This window comes from Aricia agestis, chromosome 18, assembly GCF_905147365.1.
Source record: "Aricia agestis chromosome 18, ilAriAges1.1, whole genome shotgun sequence".
Classification (NCBI taxonomy): domain Eukaryota; kingdom Metazoa; phylum Arthropoda; class Insecta; order Lepidoptera; family Lycaenidae; genus Aricia; species Aricia agestis.
The window spans coordinates 10,438,646-10,458,000 of NC_056423.1; the positions used below are offsets into that span (position 1 = coordinate 10,438,646).

At 36.0% G+C, this 19,355-nt stretch overlaps 3 protein-coding genes across 3 annotated transcripts; all 3 read left to right on the forward strand.

The window, feature by feature from the left end:
• Positions 1 to 876: 876 nt before the first annotated feature.
• On the forward strand, positions 877 to 3,856 carry LOC121736225. The gene is made up of 3 exons (XM_042127312.1): positions 877 to 1,416; positions 1,551 to 1,629; positions 3,816 to 3,856. Exons 1-3 carry the CDS (start codon positions 877 to 879, stop codon positions 3,854 to 3,856), a joined length of 660 nt encoding a protein of 219 aa, XP_041983246.1.
• Positions 3,857 to 10,835: 6,979 nt separating this feature from the next.
• Positions 10,836 to 11,537, forward strand: LOC121736226. The gene is made up of 3 exons (XM_042127314.1): positions 10,836 to 11,059; positions 11,161 to 11,346; positions 11,421 to 11,537. The coding sequence occupies exons 1-3, from the start codon at positions 10,874 to 10,876 to the stop codon at positions 11,535 to 11,537; spliced, it is 489 nt and encodes a 162-aa protein (XP_041983248.1). The 5' UTR covers positions 10,836 to 10,873.
• A 5,878-nt stretch (positions 11,538 to 17,415) lies between these two features.
• LOC121736227 lies at positions 17,416 to 18,735 on the forward strand. Its single transcript, XM_042127315.1, has one exon. The coding sequence runs from the start codon at positions 17,416 to 17,418 to the stop codon at positions 18,733 to 18,735; it is 1,320 nt and encodes a 439-aa protein (XP_041983249.1).
• The last annotated feature ends 620 nt before the right edge of the window (positions 18,736 to 19,355 follow it).

Here is a 19,355-nt window from a genome sequence, read left to right on the forward strand (position 1 = left end):
AAATATTCGAAGGCCGAGAACTCATAATATTTACCGACCACAAGCCATTGACATTCGCCCTACAGAAGAAAACATCAACATCGGAAACTCCGAGAAGAACTCGACAACTACTTTTTATCTCCGAATTCACGCACGACATTCGTCATATCAGCGGAAAAGACAACATAGTCGCCGATACATTCAGCCGCATCGAAACAATCAACACGCCGTCAGCTGTAAATTACGAAGAGTTATCTCGCGCGCAAGAGCGAGATAGCACGCTACCTACACTCTACAGTCAAGAAAACTTAAGTTTCAAAACAAATACGCTACCTAACTCCGATATCAAGATTGTATGCGAAACTTCAACAAAATACGTTCGGCCGTACATTCCGCAAGACTTTCGACGCGCCGTGTTCGACTCCATTCACAACATAAGTCATCCTGGAACAAAAGCATCAAGAAAACTCATTGCGCAAAAATTCTTCTGGCCGTCAATGAACTCCGACATTAGCGAGTGGACGAAAACCTGCATACAATGTCAGCGAAGCAAAATACAGCGACATACATCGAGCGCCGTGTCGTCATTCCCACAAGTCGATCGCTTTCAACATACACACACCGACATCATCGGACCGCTGCCTACAACAGAGACTGGTCATAGATACCTACTCACTATGATCGATCGCTCGACAAAATGGCCTGAAGCTGTACCACTCACCGACATCACCGCCGAAACCGTCGCAAGAGTATTTTACGAGCAATGGATAGCGAGATTCGGGTGTCCGACTACAATAACAACCGATCAAGGACGCCAGTTCGAGAGTCAGCTGTTCGTCAACTTAACACGATATCGAAAAAATCCGTACAACACCGTACCACCCGCAATCTAACGGAATGATCGAACGCTGGCATCGAAGTCTCAAGAATTCACTGAAAACAAGACTCATCAACAGTAATACATCGTGGATCGACGAGCTACCTACAGTTTTACTCGGACTACGCGCCGCCATACGAGAGGACACCGGAGTCAGCGCCGCCGAATTAACCTACGGCCGTAACCTACGTTTACCGGCTGACTTCTTCGAAACAACATCATCATCGAGCCTAGATCATACCTACATCGAGCAACTACGAAAAAACATCAACTCTCTCAAGCCGAAAAACAATGTACAGCACCACGGTAATCAACGCAACATCTTCATACATCGTGATCTACTTACGTGCGAATACGTATTTTTACGTAACGACGCCGTAAGGAAACCACTTCAAACACCGTACGACGGGCCGTACAAAGTTCTTCGACGAGAAGAAAAATACTACGTAATACAACTACCCGATCGCACAGCAACAGTATCCATCGATCGTTTGAAGCCCGCCTACATACTGAGAGAAGATTACGTCGGCGAGTCAACGAGCAATGTACAACAGTCACCGGTAATTACCAACTTACCTAATACCAATTTACCTGTTACCTTACCTTCACATACCAACAATTTACCTCAAAATACCTTATTACCTTTACCCGTTACCTCATTACCTTTACCTGTTACCTCACAACCATTACCAAGTGCAACACCGATCAAGCAGAAGTTACCAGCAAGTCCAGCACAGAAGACAACAAGAACAGGCCGTGTCGTCAGACTGCCGGTACGCTTCGCTTGAGGGGGAGCACTGTAGCAGTACCTACGTTCGTTCGCCGATGAAACAAAGAAAACAACGCGCTCTGAAAAGAACGCACGCCGTCTTTGTATACGTTCGTTATAGAAGATGAAACACAGAACAAAATCGCTCTGCAAAGAACGTACGTTCGCATGACAAGAGAAACAGCTGTCCGTGTAATAATACCGGACATGAACCGGCCCTGAAAAGGGCGTTTTTCTAATAAGAATTCTTCATAACATCTTCACAAAATGACGGCACTACTATTATTACCGGCGCAGCGACAAGCAGCAGCGAGACGACGTCGGAATGGCGCGCGCGGGCGAACTGAATTCGCGGCCCGCGAGAGCCCATATTTATACTCGGACGATGCCAGCGCCGCGAGCCGCGGTGCGTCCAGTTTCCCGCGCGGCAATCGTAAAACCGTGTAAATATTTCTTATTCGATTTTTTTCTCTTTCATGTTTCTGTAAATATTTTTATCTCTTTCTGTATGTCCTTCTCTAATGTTGTTAACCAATCACAGTTAACCTTTAAACATTCTGTAAATTACTGTAATAATAATAATAATGTAAAATTTTGTATATAAGCAGCACAAATCTCACAATAAAGCACTTCAGTTCACCACAGTATATCGAGTTTTACTCTATACTCCTCCGACCTCTAGTGAACTCTTAGAGAGACCAACCGGTCCTCTAAACATGCAATGTTCCTTCAAGATAATCAAGGTGTAAATGTATCTTATGAAACTTACAGAAATATTTTTTGCTCTGACTTTAACATTGCTTTCGGCTATCCTCGTACAGATACATGCAGCATTTGTGACGAATTCATTGCAAAATCAAAAGCATTGGATGCTCAAAAGAAGACATGCACTGATACAATTGCCAAGTCCACACTGGACCGGGAAATTTTAAATCTGTTTAATCTCAATAAAATACATAAGCTACAAGCAAGCACTTTTTACCATAGAAAACGGATGGCAAGATTGCGAAGCAGAGAAGCAGGCAGCTCAATGGAGGCTATATGTTTTGACTATGGAAAAAATCTTTGTGCTCCTAACATACAAACAAATGATACATATTATAAACGACAGCTATCTGTATTTGCATTCAATGTGCATGTATTATCTTCATCACAAAGCATCTTTTACCTGTATCCAGAAACAGAAGGTAAAAAAGGAAGTGATGATGTATGCTCACTTGTCCATCACTTCATCTATAACTACATGAAGCCTACTACAACTCACCTTCAAATATTTTGTGACTCGTGCGGAGGGCAAAATAAAAATTTTACTATGTTTCGTTTCTTGCATCACTTAGTCCACCATGAGAAAAGATTGGAAAAAATTACTATGACCTTTCCAGTGAGAGGTCACACATATATGGAGTGCGACAAAAATATTGGTTTGGTGAAATCTAAGACAAGGGCTGAACTTCCATCAGATTGGATAGATATTTTCCAAAATGCCCGCTGTAAGCCGAGTCCATTTGAAGTTATAGAGGTGAACAAGTCTTATTTTAGATCATGGACTAGCTATTTGGACACAATTTACGCCAAAAAGTCATCTTTTCCTTCACGCCCTATAAAAGTACTCAAAATTGACAAGCTAAGTTCTAAAATAGGCTTCCGCTCTACTTATAATGGGGCCTGGGAATCTGCTTGCATCAGTGGAAGAAAGAAGAAAACCACTGAGGTGAACACTGTACAACACAATGAATTCACTTTGCCTGGAAGGTTGTATACAGACAAATTGCCAATTTCTGCTGAAAAATATAGTGACCTTCAGGATTTAAAAAAGTTTTGTTCCCCAGAAAGTATCACATATTACACCAATTTACCCCACAAATAAAATATTGTGCTAAATAATGTTTTTTTATTTCATTAGTAGAAGTCAAATATAAGTACATAAGATATTGATTATGATCACCATTTCATATGTAAAATGTAAAAAGGAGTTCATTGTGACAATGAGCACCTTCTTTCCAATAACATTTAGGAGTTAGGAATTTGTATAAGTAGTCATTATTTAAAATATCTAATAAATGTAAAAGAATAAATTATGATGTAAATTTTCGCTCTCCTGTTTTGAACAAAAAATCTCCGAACTCACGACTTCCATCGTACTACCCTATATTCTACCATTCATTTACATATATTTATGTAATCTTTCAGCCAGCAAAATGGAAGCCTTGGTATGTGTAACAGAACAGTAATTGACGATAAGTGTCATAAAAGCCCAAATCCTCCTGCGCAGATGAAGTCGCGGGCACCAACTAGTCCTACTAATATTATAAAGGCGAAAGTTTGTTTGGATGTATGGATGTGTGGATGTATGGATGTTTGTTACTCTTTCACGCAAAAACTACTGAACGGATTTTAATGAAACTTTACAATAATATAGCTTATACATCAGAATATCACATAGTCTACAATTTTAACCGACTTTCAAAATTGGAGAGGTGTTATGTTCGTTTTCTTATATTCGACGATTACTCCGCCGTTTATTAACCGATTTTTAAAATTTTTTTTTGGTATATAGAGTATCATCCCAATTTGGTATTTTATTCACAAAAGTGGTGATCTGATGAAGGATCCATAATTAATCGAGGGAACTCCTCAAAATTTATAGGGAAACATGTAGTGACTTCGGATTCGTGAGAAGTATTCTAAGCATATGCTACCAACAAGTAAGATTTTGCACCGAGGTATACCTGGTATACCGTGGTTCGGAAGGTGCTGAGAGAACCCCTGATTCTTTATAGATACAAGTTTGGGAGTTTCGGCGTTGTTTTAAGAACGGAAAGCATATGTTACTCTGCAAATTACATTCATCATCATCATCACCACCATATTATACCACTAGATGATGCCCGCAACTCTGTTGCGCCAAAATTCGATTTTCGCGCGGGAACCGTACATTTTTACGGGATAAAAACTATCCTATGTCCAAAGTATCTCCATGCCAAATTTCAGCAAAATCGGTTCAGCGGTTCGCGCGTGAAGAGGTAACAGACAGACAGACAGACAGACAGACAGACGGACAGACGGACAGACAGACAGACAGACAGACAGACGGACAGACAGACAGACACACTTTCGCATTTATAATATAAGTATGGATTTCTTAGTCTTTTAGATCGAGACTCGAGTTTGTCATGCGATAATTAAAAAAATCTATACCTACCTAATATTATTAACCTGAAGAGTATGTTTGCTTGAACGCGTCAATCTCAGGAACTACAGGTCCGATTTAAAAACTTATCTCAGTGTTAGATAGATCATTTATCGAGTAAGACTATAGGCTAAGACTAATACGACCGAAGAAACTCAGGAAAATGTGGGAAAAACGCGGGAAATATTAGAAATTACGAACTACTGGAGCAATTTTATGGCAATATTTGGCACTGATATAGAGTAGACCAAGTGTAGGGACTAGGAACATAAGCTATTTTTTATGAGAAAATGTACGGTTTCTGTAACATTCCTAATTTACGCGGGCGAAGCCGCGCGGGACATCTAGTTACACATAAACTAGTTGGTGCCTGCGACTTTTTCTGCGCAGGATTAGGGCTTTTTTGTAGGATTGACACTTATAGTCATATTTTGGACAATTCACACAATATTTTTATAAATTGTAGCCTATGTGTTATTCTGATGTATAAGCTATATTATTGTAAAGTTTCATTAAAATCAATTCAGTAGTTTTTACGTGAAAGAGTAACAAACATCCATCCATCCATACTTACAAACTTTCGAGTTTATAAAATTAGTAGGATGTGCGCTGACATTAAACATTATTTTTATTTACAGATTACCGAAAAATGATACTATGCGGGAAAGGTGGTTGAGTATTATACCTCATGGGGACAGGAAAGTGACTAAGAATTCTGTCATATGCAGCAAACACTTTAAATCGGAAGATTACATTCCTAATTTAGCTCGACCAGTTTTAAAAGAAACTGCTATTCCAACATTGTTTCTATTGGTAAGCAAGAACTTTTTCAATTTGTAGTGAGTTTCACGAATAGTTTGTTAGTTGGAGTATGAAATGTTAAGAAAATTCCTTTTTAGGGTCTTAGGCCCGTATAAATAGTCAGTACTTAAGATGCAACCCGGTCTCAAGACGCGATTCGGCTCTGTGATTGGTCCAAATTTTGACAGCCAACCAATCACAGAGCCTGAACCGTGTCTTGAGACTGAGATGCATCTTGAGTACTGACTATTTATACGGGCCTTAGAATTTCGTTGTTTCTCCATAAAATACTTTCTTGTAAAAGCAATAAAGTGAAATTTATTAATGCTTCAAACCTTTTCGGGTTCTTGGCGTTGCTGGTTTCCTCGTGATGTTTTTATTCACCGTGGAAGCCGTGGAGTTCGATCCCCGACCGGGGATCGAACTCGCGACCTAGCGATCACGACTCCACATCCTAAGCCGCTAAGCCACCGACGCTATTAGTAAATAGTTCTTTTAGTAAATAATTCACTCATATATTATTTTATCTATTATCTTAATACACTTTTCCATAAAGTTTTTATTTTACATTGAATACTGACACTCGACCTTTAACCACATAGATAATTAAAGTGTACATACTACCATTTTTTACAGCCTGCTTCCAAAAAAATAGAAGTACTTAGCAATATTCAACTACTGCCTGGATGCAATAACATTGAAGATGAACTCGCATCCACAGAGCCACCTAGCAAAAAACTTCGTACTGAAGACTTCAAGGACGTTAGTGCTCAAACAAATGAACCTGTACGCAATGAAGAACTTCAGCGAAAAGTGAAACTTCTAACTCAAAGGTTACGAAGACGTGAAGAAAAAATACTAAATATGAAAACTCTCTTGAGTGTTATCAAGAAGAAATGTAATAATTTTAATGAGGTACAGATGATGATAAAAACAAATTTTATAGACATACATAATTATCTCAACAAAGATAAAAGCAGCAAAGGTGTAAGGTATAGTGATGAAATTAAAAAATTTGCTCTTTCTTTGTATTATTTCTCAGCAAGAGCATATTGTCATTTAAGGACTCGTGTAGTTTTACCTCATCCAGCTACATTACGAAAAATGCTGGCTACAAACAAATGTAACGTTGGCTTTATGCAAGAAGTTTTAGACTTTTTGAAACTATCAGTCCAAAATGATAGTTCTCTAAAAAATGTTACTTTAGTATTTGATTCTATGAGCATTCGCTCTGAGATTGTTTATGACAAAAGTACGGACAAGTACTGGGGATATGTAGATTATGGTGGCATTGTCTCTGCAGGGAATGCCGAGGATGTAGCAACGGAAGTCTTGGTTTTTCAGATAATTTCTTTAAAAAAGAAATTTAAATGTCCCATTGGATATTTTTTCATAAATAAAATAAGTGCCAATGTGCAAACTCAATTAATTTTAACGGCAATTCGATTATTGAATGACATTGATATAGTAGTAAGATCACTGACTTGCGATGGGGCAGCCACAAATGTAGCAACATACCTCAATCTGGGATGTAAATTTGACTTTCCTGAAATGAAAACCTTTTTTAAACACCCCTCTCACAATTCTAATATTTTTTGTATTTTCGATCCCCCTCATATGCTTAAGCTAGCCCGAAATGTCTTTGCTGAAAGAAATTTAGGTTCACAAAAAGGGGAAATTAAATTTGAGTTTGTACAAAATTTGCATAAAATACAACAAGAAGAAGGATTACTTTTAGCAAACAAACTATGTGACGCACACATAAATTTTTTTAATAAAAAAATGAACGTCAGATTAGCTAGCCAATTACTAAGCAGTTCAGTTGCAGATGCCATAGATTTTATGAGGGAAACAGGCAATCCTAGTTTTGTTAATAGTCAAGCTACTGTTGAATATATTAGAATACTTGACCGTATATTTGACTTAATGAACTGTAAGAACCCTTTTGGAACTGGATTCAAAAGCCCCCTTAAAAATGAGAATAAAGAGGTTTGGATGAATGTTTTAAAAGAAACAAAGGAATACTTGTCGTCTTTGAATATCGATGGCAAAAATATTTTGCAGCATAGGCGCAAAACACCGATACTCGGATTTATTGTGAACATTCATAGCTTTGAGGGTTTAGCTTTGGATTTATTACAGTTCGAAGATTTTAAATATTTTCTTACGTATAAATGTTCACAAGACCATCTAGAAATGCTTTTCTCTTGTGTCCGAGCTAGGGGAGGCAGCAATGATAATCCCAATGCGCTGCAATTTCGTTTTACATTACGAAAGTTGTTGTACAAAAATAGTGTACAACCTAGCATCAATGCAAACTGTACCAGCAACGATTATGAAATGACACCAGTACTAGAATTCAGACACAAGAAAAAGGCAATTTTTGATGTACCTGATAACGATAACGATCAGTCTGTTAATAAATTAATTGATCTTATAGAAAAGTCGAATGTTAGTGATTTTAAAATGAATATTATTTATTATATTGCAGGATGTATTGCTAATAAAATAGTGAGCAAAATTTCTTGTTCATATTGCTTATCCGTTTTGCTGACAAACAAGAACACTGATCATGAATACTGCATAGACATTTTTAAATTTTCAGCTTTTACCACATTTATAGATCGTGGAGGCCTTAAGTACGCATCTCGTTTTGTAATAATAATAATAATAATAATTTTTATTTGCAAAAATATGGTACAGAGGGTGATACAATTCAAGCAGTGTTTCACATATTTTGTCGATTTTTCGACGTGCAAAATGTTAAATAAATGTTAGTCAAGTTATTAGAATTTACTTACAGTTAGTTCGTTAGTTTTTACATAATTATCTACCTATTTATACTTATATCAAAATATTCTTATTAACTAATTTAAGTTTACATCATTATTTGTCAAAGTTTAAGTTAGTATCATAATAACCATTCAGACCTAATGGAAGTATACTTATTACAATAATTTCCCCCTTATAATATGTCGAAATTAAATTCATCGTGATTCATTTACAATAATAATTGAAATATAGTATGTCAAAGGACTATTATTCATACTAGATAAAAAACAAAATAATAAGTCGAAGAAGAAGAAAGAAAAAAGTCCAATGTCAATGGTTGTTTAGAGATGTTATAAGAATATGGCCTAATACGTGGCATAAGGCACTACCTACTTATAAATATCTAACCAGAAATAGCATAAGACACTTCGTGATCATAGTCTTACAAAATACAACATCTAAGACAGATTTTGGGATATGGTACAAGGATTTAATTCACTTATTAAATCATTCAATAAGTGGTGTGCATGATCAAGGTACCCTTTTTATTGCATTGTTTTAAGTAAGTAATTAATATATTTTAATGTCCTAGATGTTTCTTATTCTAAATAAGGTTTTTACAATGTTTTTTTTAGCACCCAAATACCATGAACTATGTCACCTGTGTCACCTTCATCAAATAACCTTTTGAGTGACCTTACATGTGGTGCAGACAATACAGGTAACCCATATTATTATATTAATTTACATTCAAATACCTATAATAATTATAATTGTATTTTTATTAAATTAGTAGACTTAAGTTGTAACTTTAGTTTTTTTTTTAATTTTCAGCACACCGAGTGTCACAAGCTCACAAGATGCCGTAGTTTCATTAATAGCAATGTTCTAAATAAAATGTATTCGAAACTTTAAAGTATTGCGAAAAATTATTTACTGTAATGTCACGAGATTCATTACAAAATCTAAATAAAAAAAAAATGATTTCATATGTTGTACAAGAATTTCATAACAAATTGTGTAAATATCTGGAAGTTTCTCATCCTTGGCAGTGTTTTCAATCTGAAGAGCCTCACGATATTCAACTTGTTAAATTGATATCAGATTCTTATTTTAACTTAAGATCTTACCATGCAACAAAATTAAAATCCACAAGAATTTCAAAGGGCAGCATAGGTTTGAGACAAAAGCTGCATAAAACGATTTTATTTAGCAATTTATGAGGATTAAATGATAGACACCTTTATTTACATCGCGTTTTATAATTAAGAGGCTGAAGTGAGCTAATTGAGTTCACTGAGGACCATTTTGTGTGAAGCCTATAACAGATATCGTCATCAAAAAAATCAGAGTTATACTTGACTATATATCTGGCGTAATCGCCAATTCGAAAATATGATTTCGTAAACTTCGCTCGATAGAAAAAAATCGCGAACTTGCCTCTGAAAGATGAACATTTAAGAAAGATTCCCATTTTTATTAGATATGCAGTCAAATATAGAAATGATATTGAGTACAATTACGTATGAAACATAAATGAAACACCTCACCGATTTAGATTTTTGATTCAACTTTGTAGTTTCGAGAAATAGACGAATATGTAAAATTGTCAAGAAATTAACGGATTCCGTCCTCACACGCATGGAATTTACCATAAGCATAAAAGTGATGTTCGACTCGAGGTCATTCATGGCTCTAGTCTGCGTCTTAAACCGTTAAATCATAAGAGTGTTTATTATTTAATGTGTGACAATCGTAACTGTATAAAAATTAATAAGGAACAATACGCAAGTAAAAATAATGAACTGTTTGTTTTAAGTATGCATATGCATTTTTATTTTTCCTTACTTAACATTCTCCATACTAGAATATTTCCTGGTTCGTATAATGTGCGTAGAAACAGTTATCACCATATTATGTGATTACATATATGTCGTCAATCGTAATTTATAATTTCATTATACATCTACCTACAATACAAAATGAATTTCAAACGTTCAAAAAAACAATAATTCTCTAAACAAACAAAATACAAACTTTCTCTAAATTTCAAAATTATATGGTCACCCTAGTAAGAAAAGGACGCAATGGTCAATGTGCTATTTCTCTTTCGGCTCGGTTTCACGGACAAGAGCTCATTCCAGTTGTACGGTAGTACTTATTAGTTCCATGGTATTTATAGACAAGTTACGACAATTCGGTTGGAAGTTTTAAATTTTGGTAAAAGTGTATGTTTATATACAAATAATAAAATATGTAACATAACGTGACGTATTTATGTGAATTGTGTTAAAAACTGTTGGAATTAGGCAACAGTTTTTAATATAACTCCCGTCAAATGATTCGACGATTCAATTTATTCTAAACAAGCTGTTGGAATATTTTGAATCGTTTTTGGAGAAATCTAACTAAATTAATTTATAATGATTTAATATTACTCGTAATTTCTTCGGGTTCTTTGTGCTCATAGTAATTTAAATCGGAAATGACGGCTCCAAGCACCACTCAAATAGAGACGCTCCTCAATTTTCTTGAGGAGCACCGAGACTTAGCTCGCGGGACATTAAGAAACGTAGAGGGGAGATTGCAAGCCCAGCGCCTTTGGCGTGATGTTTGTGACACACTTAATGCGATGGGCGGATGCACCAAAACTGTCCAGCAGTGGCAAAGGGTAAGTTTTCATATTATTCAGAGTAAGTTTTCATCAGAATACATATTTTAAATATTAATTCATAATGGTATACCTACAGTAATAAGTCTTATTTTTTGTAGGTGTGGACAGATAAAAAATATTGGGCCAAAAAAAATGTGGCTGCTGCACGCAGGTCAGCCACCACAACTGGAGGTGGTCCACCTTCGGCACCACCACTTTCAAGATGGGACACTAAAGTGTTAAACATAATGGGGGATGGATTTGGAGAGCCCCAAACAACAGCGGCTGTTCCAGCTTTTGTTGTGGTAGGTAGTTTTTATATTTTTGTTGATCCATATATTATATAATGGAAACATTCTAATGAGAATTTTTTTAGCAGTCTGAAAGCATGCCATCGCCGCTTGGCAGCCAGCCAGCTATAGCCAGCCCCCCTAGAACACAAGAATTAATTGAAATTCATACTGGTTGGTACCTATTTTATACTTATTTTGTTTAGATAGAGTTGACTGTGAGACAAGTAGGTAATAAAACTCTAGATTAATGTTACTTATATAATCATTTAAAAATAATATTACTTAGGTCTTAGACTATTGTCAGAATTTTTATATACCTACATAATAATACCTAATAAGAAATTAAATACCTATCTACACTCTACAAATAATAAAAAACTAAGAGTCTACAAAATGAGTACCAAACACAAGCATAACTTATGCATATTTCCTTAGTTTTTATTATTCATAGTCAAATAAATTTATTATTTTATTTTAATACTTCCAATTAATAATGCAAATTATTAATCCAAATTACAGAACCTATGTTACCTACATACAGTGAAAGGGTTATAGCGACAGATCCCGCCGTACATCATACAGAACAACCTTCCACCCGACGTAAGTAATATGAGCCTATATTTTCAATAAAATACTACACATATATTATAATTAAGTTTCAATAAAATACTACACATTGTGTAACTGGAACATATTACTGTTAGATATATAATATGTACTTTTGTCTTATTGATACCTTCCTGTTTCAATTTAATTATATTCAACATTTTTTTATTCGACAACCATTAATTTGCAAAATATATTTTATATATAAAACTACACAACTGTATGTAATGGTGCAACTATATTAATTAATGATTATTTGTTTTAAGCAGCACGTCCAAGACAACTTAGAAGATCACGGAATCCTCCTGCGGATTCAGTAAGAAATAGATTCCTCCGACTGGAAGAAGAGCGCTAAATGTTAAATATAAAAGCATCTGAGTGGCTTACAAGGTATATATTATAGTGACTTACTTCCTCTTGATGGTGTTCCTTTCACCTATGGTCTGAGGAAATTTTATGTACTTTCTCAATATGCTGACTGTATTGATTGCACTCGTTACCTCTCTTATGGAATTCGATACCGACTGTTAGCACATTGGTGCATCCATGTTTTGGGCCACTGACCCTTGGTAGCTGCCCCGAGCAAAAAAGTTAAGTGCTGTAAGAACCTGTGAAATTTCGTAAAAGGGTTTTAATGTAGGTAGGTAATTACAAAAACTAGTCTCTAAATAATATAAATAAGTAATATAATGTATAGGTATGTATTAATGTATTGTTAGCATAATAATTAATAACCCATCAAGCCCCGTAAGGACACCGGTGACTGCGACAACAATAGAATGCAATAGCATTTCCGAGAATCCCCGATCGAGGGATTGTTAAAAACAAAATACATTAAGATTTAAGATAAATAAGTAAACATATTTTTACATAGTTTTTTCATTATTGCATACCTTAACCACAGGATCAATTCCCCGAGTATTTCTGTTCCTGCGCATGTGTGGTATGATATCCTCACAGAGGGTTTGAAATAATTCCCGATTTAGTCTGTAATTGCTCACAAACTCAAAATCGGGAATTATATGATCAAAACCCTCTCTAAGCCGACGACGATTTCTCACTCGTTCTTGGTTTTCTTCTTCTATAGCTTCATCTAGTAATAAGAGTCTCGCCATTTTAACTAAAATACAATCTAATATTGATATAAAATATTTAGCTTGACGCAAAACGAAACTATTTATAAAGAGATACCATACCATAATTACTCGAAAATATCACTTTCTAACGGTTACGAATATTACGATGATCAAAAGGTAACACTTTAGTTATCGTAGTTTTTGACATAAAACACCCGAGAAATCTGCTGTCAAATTCAAATCTTCGGGCGTCTAAAAAGCGCTTGTGGTAAGGTTTGATACAAGAAACGTCACTTGATCTTCGGTCGGATCGAAGTTCCAAACGAAAGTACTTCATAGTGGAAAACGCCTCAAATATTCGTCCGAAACATTGAAATTTCATCCTCATGGTAGACGTCCAGATACGCACACGTAGCCGTGAGCGATTTTACGAGCACACATGTTTAAGTGTCGCTTCTTTTCGCGTAGTGTATTTAATCTTTGGCGAAGGCCTGATACTGAAGACAGGGATGTTCTTGATGAGTCATTTTAAATCCCGTATAGCAAACCCGGCTACAGTCGCTTGTTCCCGGAGAAGTCCCACTCTCAGGAGTGCATAGTATACACAGAATCCACCCAGACCGATAGCAATATCGGCAACAAAAATACACTTACACTGGCATCCATCTTCAAAGAAGAAATTTAAGGAATGACTGGAATAAAACAAGTAGCAGCTAATAAAATTGCAATATCATTCTCCCAGGCAAGTTATGCTAATAATTACTTAATGAAGACCTTTTCAAAAAGTTACTTCATCATACGAAATTATTGGAGGGAGAATGTTTACTAAAAACCGGCCAAGTGGGAGTTGGACTCGCCCATGAAGGGTTCCACAGCTGCAATAAGGTTTATTTTTATAAAATTAAAAGGTTTTTGATTTATTTTTATATTTCAGTTGATTTAATGAAAGTTAATTTAAGGTTTACCATTTATGACGTAAAAAAAAAACTACCGTACTTGCTAGATCTCGTTCAAACCAATTTTCGTTGGTAGTTTTTATAGTAATGTACATCATATATTTTTTTTACACTTATCATTTCGTCTTCACTTCAACTCGTTAGTATATGTTCCTCCGCTTACGAGACTTTGTGAAGAACATGTAGTAACTTAGTTTTCTATCCGAGGTCCAAAGACCGCAAATCACGTACGCAATGTGAGACGTGCAAAACTTTCATTTGTACTGTTCACCAAAACAAAATATGCCAAAATTGTTTAATAGTACCTAATTAATGCGATTTAATTATGTTTAGAAAGACTGAGGTTATTGGTAAAAAGTCTATGTAAGTTGATTTAATAATAAAATCTTTAATATCTTTTTAAAAATGTGTTATTATTGTTGGGGTGCACTAGTACCCCAGGATACCGTTAGATAAAGTTTAAGATGGGTATAGCGGGGCTAAAATGGTCACATTTAGCAATTCCTCTCAATCAATTCAACAAATGAATTTTTAAAACTGTCAAACTTACAAATGTCAAATCAGTACAAAAATACAGAAATGAATTGCAAGCAGAGTTGCATTTTGCGATTTTAGAAAAACGAATCATATTATCGCACCTTTAAAGTAATACCGTTACTAAACGAAATTTTTCATAAATTGAGGTATCAATGCCATCTATCTAAAATAATAGTAAACTACAAGATAAACTTGTTTTTTTTGCACATGTAGTGTTTTGCGCCATTTAGCGGTAAATCAAAGCGTTACTAAGCCGAGTTTTGTTCGGGTCGATAAATACAATATTGTGTCTATACCAATAAGAACATGATCGTGATAAAGTGATGACGGAAGGTTTTAACAACAGTGTGATTATTTGGATAAACACTGCTTTAAGTCACAAAATATTTTCTTTTTTGAATAGGTAAAGTGTTACAATTTGTTTAGACACATTTTTCGTGTTATGAAATAACGCAATTTATAATTCAATTTCATTGGATGGAATGTTACAGTTTGTATAGTCACAGCTTTGCCTTTATTTTTTTAGAGATTAATCCAATAAAGTTTATCTCTAGAGTGTAACATTTTTTTATTATAATCAAAATATATAATTTACATGCCAATAGGTTTAACTCATTATTCTTAAATTAAGTGATAGAAGTGAACATTACTTTTGTTAGCTCAAAGTAGGTATCTACCTCTCGTGGATAGAGAAATGAGGCTGTGATCGTTACTATGTTTATTTTCTTTAATTGCTATTTCCAGTTGATCTGCTTTCAGTCAAAGTATTTTAAAATGTAAAAGGATAAGACAGTTAAAAGTTAAGACGGTAAGATACTGTCTTAACTTTTAATTATGTTAAATTATGAAGTTTTAATAGTTTTTTGTTTTGTAACATTAGTTGCACTTACAGTAATGAACAAAAAAATTAGTGGTAAAGTGTTACTATAAAAATATAAATCAAAATAAATAAAGCTATAAATATTATAATTAACTTTTTTAAATGGCATGTCATAATATAAACAGAGATCTATCATGTAAACTCATTAAATATCTTAAAAGACCCTGAACTCAGATTTTATTTAGAAAAAACAGTGACTTTTTTCTAATATTTGCTCCCCTGTAAAATTTGATAATTTCATTTATTCACGGTATTACTTTAAAGGTGCGTTATGACTTATGATTCATATCATGTGTATCGTTTCTACAATAATTCAAAATTCATATTTACCGCGCGTCAACTTGTCACCTGTTAACGCACACAACGATAGTAGCCAATGACGTGCGAGACACGATCCTGTGACGCTGTTTTGGCGCGGGAGTCGCTATATTCGCTTTCCGCCTCTCGCCGAGAGCGTCTCAAGACTTTGTAACGCGTGCATCTAATTAATTGCACATTACCGCGACCGCGAGTTCCACCAAAATTACTGGTGAATAGTGTGTGGACATTGGAATCCTAAATCCTAACGTGATAGCTGGCCAGCTGAATTTACCCAGACATCAACAGAACCAACAGACGTATCGAGGAGCTACTGAACCCACTCAACGGCGTCTTCCAGCAAATCTGGTGAGTGCTCGTTGTTTTTGGTTGCTCATTGTTGTGTGCAACGTCGAGGAATCTCTATTCCTCGTCCCAATGTGACGAATTGGCGTGATTACCGTTAATCTTTCCTTCAAAACGCGTCAATACCGCCACATTCTTCTGGTGCCGAAACCAGGGATTTCTAGGTAAAAATGCATTCAGCCTGCCAAATACCGATTTATTCATTCGTAATCATACCTACAAACATAGTTTAGGATTCCAAATTAACGAAAAATAAGCATAGGGGAAGACCGGGCAATGGGGGTCAGCGGGTAATGGTGGTCACCCACTTATCTCCAAAAATATAACCAATAGAAACGCGCTAACGGTCTTCCTCGCCCCGCTCCGAGCCCCCGCTGTCACTGCGAGCGCGCCGCGCCAGTGCGTCGGCGGCCTAGAGAACGAGAGGTGTGTTTTGTTTTTGCGGCTCGCCGATCTAAATTTTCACCAACGAAAAATAAACAGTAAGTATTATAGTTATTGATCTACTTGTCTGTTACTTTTTTAAGTCTTTACTTGTACATTCAGTGTTATGATTATATACTTAAATCCCAAGTGTTTCCAACATAATATTTCGTATTTATGTTTTTGTTTCATAACGGACTTGTGGGTAATGAGAATCGGGTGACTCCCATTGCCCGCTAGTGATTACGATTTCCCGCATTGCAAAAGCTATAATGAAATTTTGTTATTTTGGTTTTAGATGCCGAGAGTACGAGTTAGAACCACTACAAAGGCTTCCTGGTCTTCAGATGACTTAAAAAAGGCGATGAAACTTATTGAAGAGGATGGGTTTTCTATACGAAAAGCTGCTAAAGCTTCGAATATTCCTTTCTCAAGTCTACAGAAAAGATTCAATAAAAAAAGTAACTTGGCGCCACGTCTGGGACGGCTGACTGTGTTTAGCGCTGAACAAGAAAAGCAGTTGGCTGACTTGATTAAGCAGATGGCGAACATTTTCTATGGATGCACAGATATAAAAATAAGAAAAGTGGCATTTGAGTACGCTGAAAAAATGAACTTAAAACACAATTTTAATCAGTCTTCTAAAATGGCTGGTCGTGACTGGTTGGCATCTTTTATGGCTCGAAATAAGATATCTGTTAGAAAACCAGAAGCCACAAGCATAAATCGGATCACGGCATTTAATAAAACAGAAGTGAAATTATTTTATCAGCTGCTGGACGAACTGATGGCAAAGCATAAATTTATCCCCAAAAACATTTTTAATTGTGATGAAACGGGCATTACTACTGTCCAACCCCCTGAAAAAGTACTAGCAGCTAAAGGGCAAAGAAGAGTAGGTTCAATCACAAGCTGGGGGAGGGGAAAGAATATAACGATAATGTGTGCAATGAACGCTGCCGGTGGATTCATCCCACCCATGTTTATTTTCCCCCGAAAAAGACTGAATCCACTTCTTGAAAAAGATGGGCCAGCAGGAGCCCTATATAAATGCTCTGATAATGGCTGGATAAATGAGCAGCTTTTTATTGAATGGCTCTCGCACTTCAAGCACCACGCTAAACCATCTGCTGAAGAACCAATCCTATTAATATTGGACAATCATGCCAGCCATATATCGCTGCCTGTTTACGAATTTTGTAAACTCAACCACATCCATATGCTTTCTCTACCTCCTCATACCTCGCATAAAATGCAACCTCTAGATGTTTCATTTTATGGACCACTGAAAGCGGCATACAAAAAGGAGTGCGACTTATACATGAAAAGTCACCTAGCCGAGAAAATTACTCCTTACGAAGTAGCATCCTTACTGCGGAAGGCATTTAACAACGTCGCGTCCATCAGTAAAGGTGAGGCAGGATTTAGAGCTACAGGTATTTATCCGATGAACCCTGATGTATTTTGTGAAGAAGATTTTCTACCAGCCGAATTGCTCCAGTCAGCAGAACCTACGGCCATTCAAGACGATAATGAATCAATGGAAATTCATAGACCAGCACCAGGCTTAGAAAGCTCTTTAGTACCTGGCACATTAATGCAAGATAATTCACCTCTACCAACAATGACGCCACCAAGTACTTCTAGCTCAGTCAATTGTCCAGCCCCTGAACCATCAGTGGAGATTGTTTCAACAGCACCTGGCCCAATATATTCACCAGTTCCTAGCACATCACGTCAAGTTGATTTAACAGTCTCTAGTCTTGATATTGTATCGAAGCTAATTAAGTTGCCAGAGAAAACCAATACCCAAAATACGAGACGAGGTTGCAAGAAGCAGCATGCAACAATTTTAACATCGACACCAATAAAAGAAAGCCTAATAGAAAAAGAAAATAAGAAAAAGAAAACAGTCTGCCCACCCAAAGATAAAGATAGGGGAAAGGGAAAAAATATAACTAAGAGCAAGGGCAAGGGCCAAGGAAAGAAGACGAAAGTGCCGGAAAAGGGGACCGAAAGAGTAAAGAGAAAGGTTCTTCAGGAATCAAACGATACCTCTGTATCAGACGTGGACACAGAGAATTTGTGTCAAGATGATGAACTAGATGATGCTGACGACGCTGCAAATGTATGCTTAATCTGCAACGAATTTGGCAGAAATAATGAGGTTTGGTACAGGTGCACCTCATGTGGTTTATGGGCTCACGCAGATTGTACTGGATGGGAGTCTGCCAAGGACTATATTTGCGATCTGTGCTAGATTTTTCTATGATCCTTATTGCCCACAAGGTGACTTCAATTACCCGCACCTCAGGGCAATGGGAGTCAAAACGGTTTTTTTTTTAATATTTATATTTTCCAAAAATGATTATTATTGTGATAATTATTGATCTCCAATTATAGCTAATTAAGTAAATTTTGTTATGAGGCGGTTGCAATAAAGATTTTGTTATATTTAACTTGTGTATTCTAATTCTTGCTTAAGTGACCCCCATTACCTCATTCTCCCCTAATCTTTGCTCCATTTCTTTTCACAACTACCGCATTTTATTTTCATAAAAAGTTATCGAACGTTGTCGCAACTTCTATTCAAGGTTAAATGTTCCAACTTAAAAAACCCTAACTTTGCCTAGTGATATTTCTATTTCAATGTTGCATGTTCTTTTTTTCTTAACAATTTGCAGTTAGCATTATTGCAAATAATATCGTATCGAGTGAACTTAGCAACGCACCGTACCGAACGCACCGAGGCATATTAGGTAGGTACTTCAAGTTGTTTACGCAACTTCAGGCCATCGATGTATTAAACTAGATGCGCATATCGCGCGTAACGATTGGAACTTTTCACTTCATAAATTAATTATTGTGAAGTTAATAATT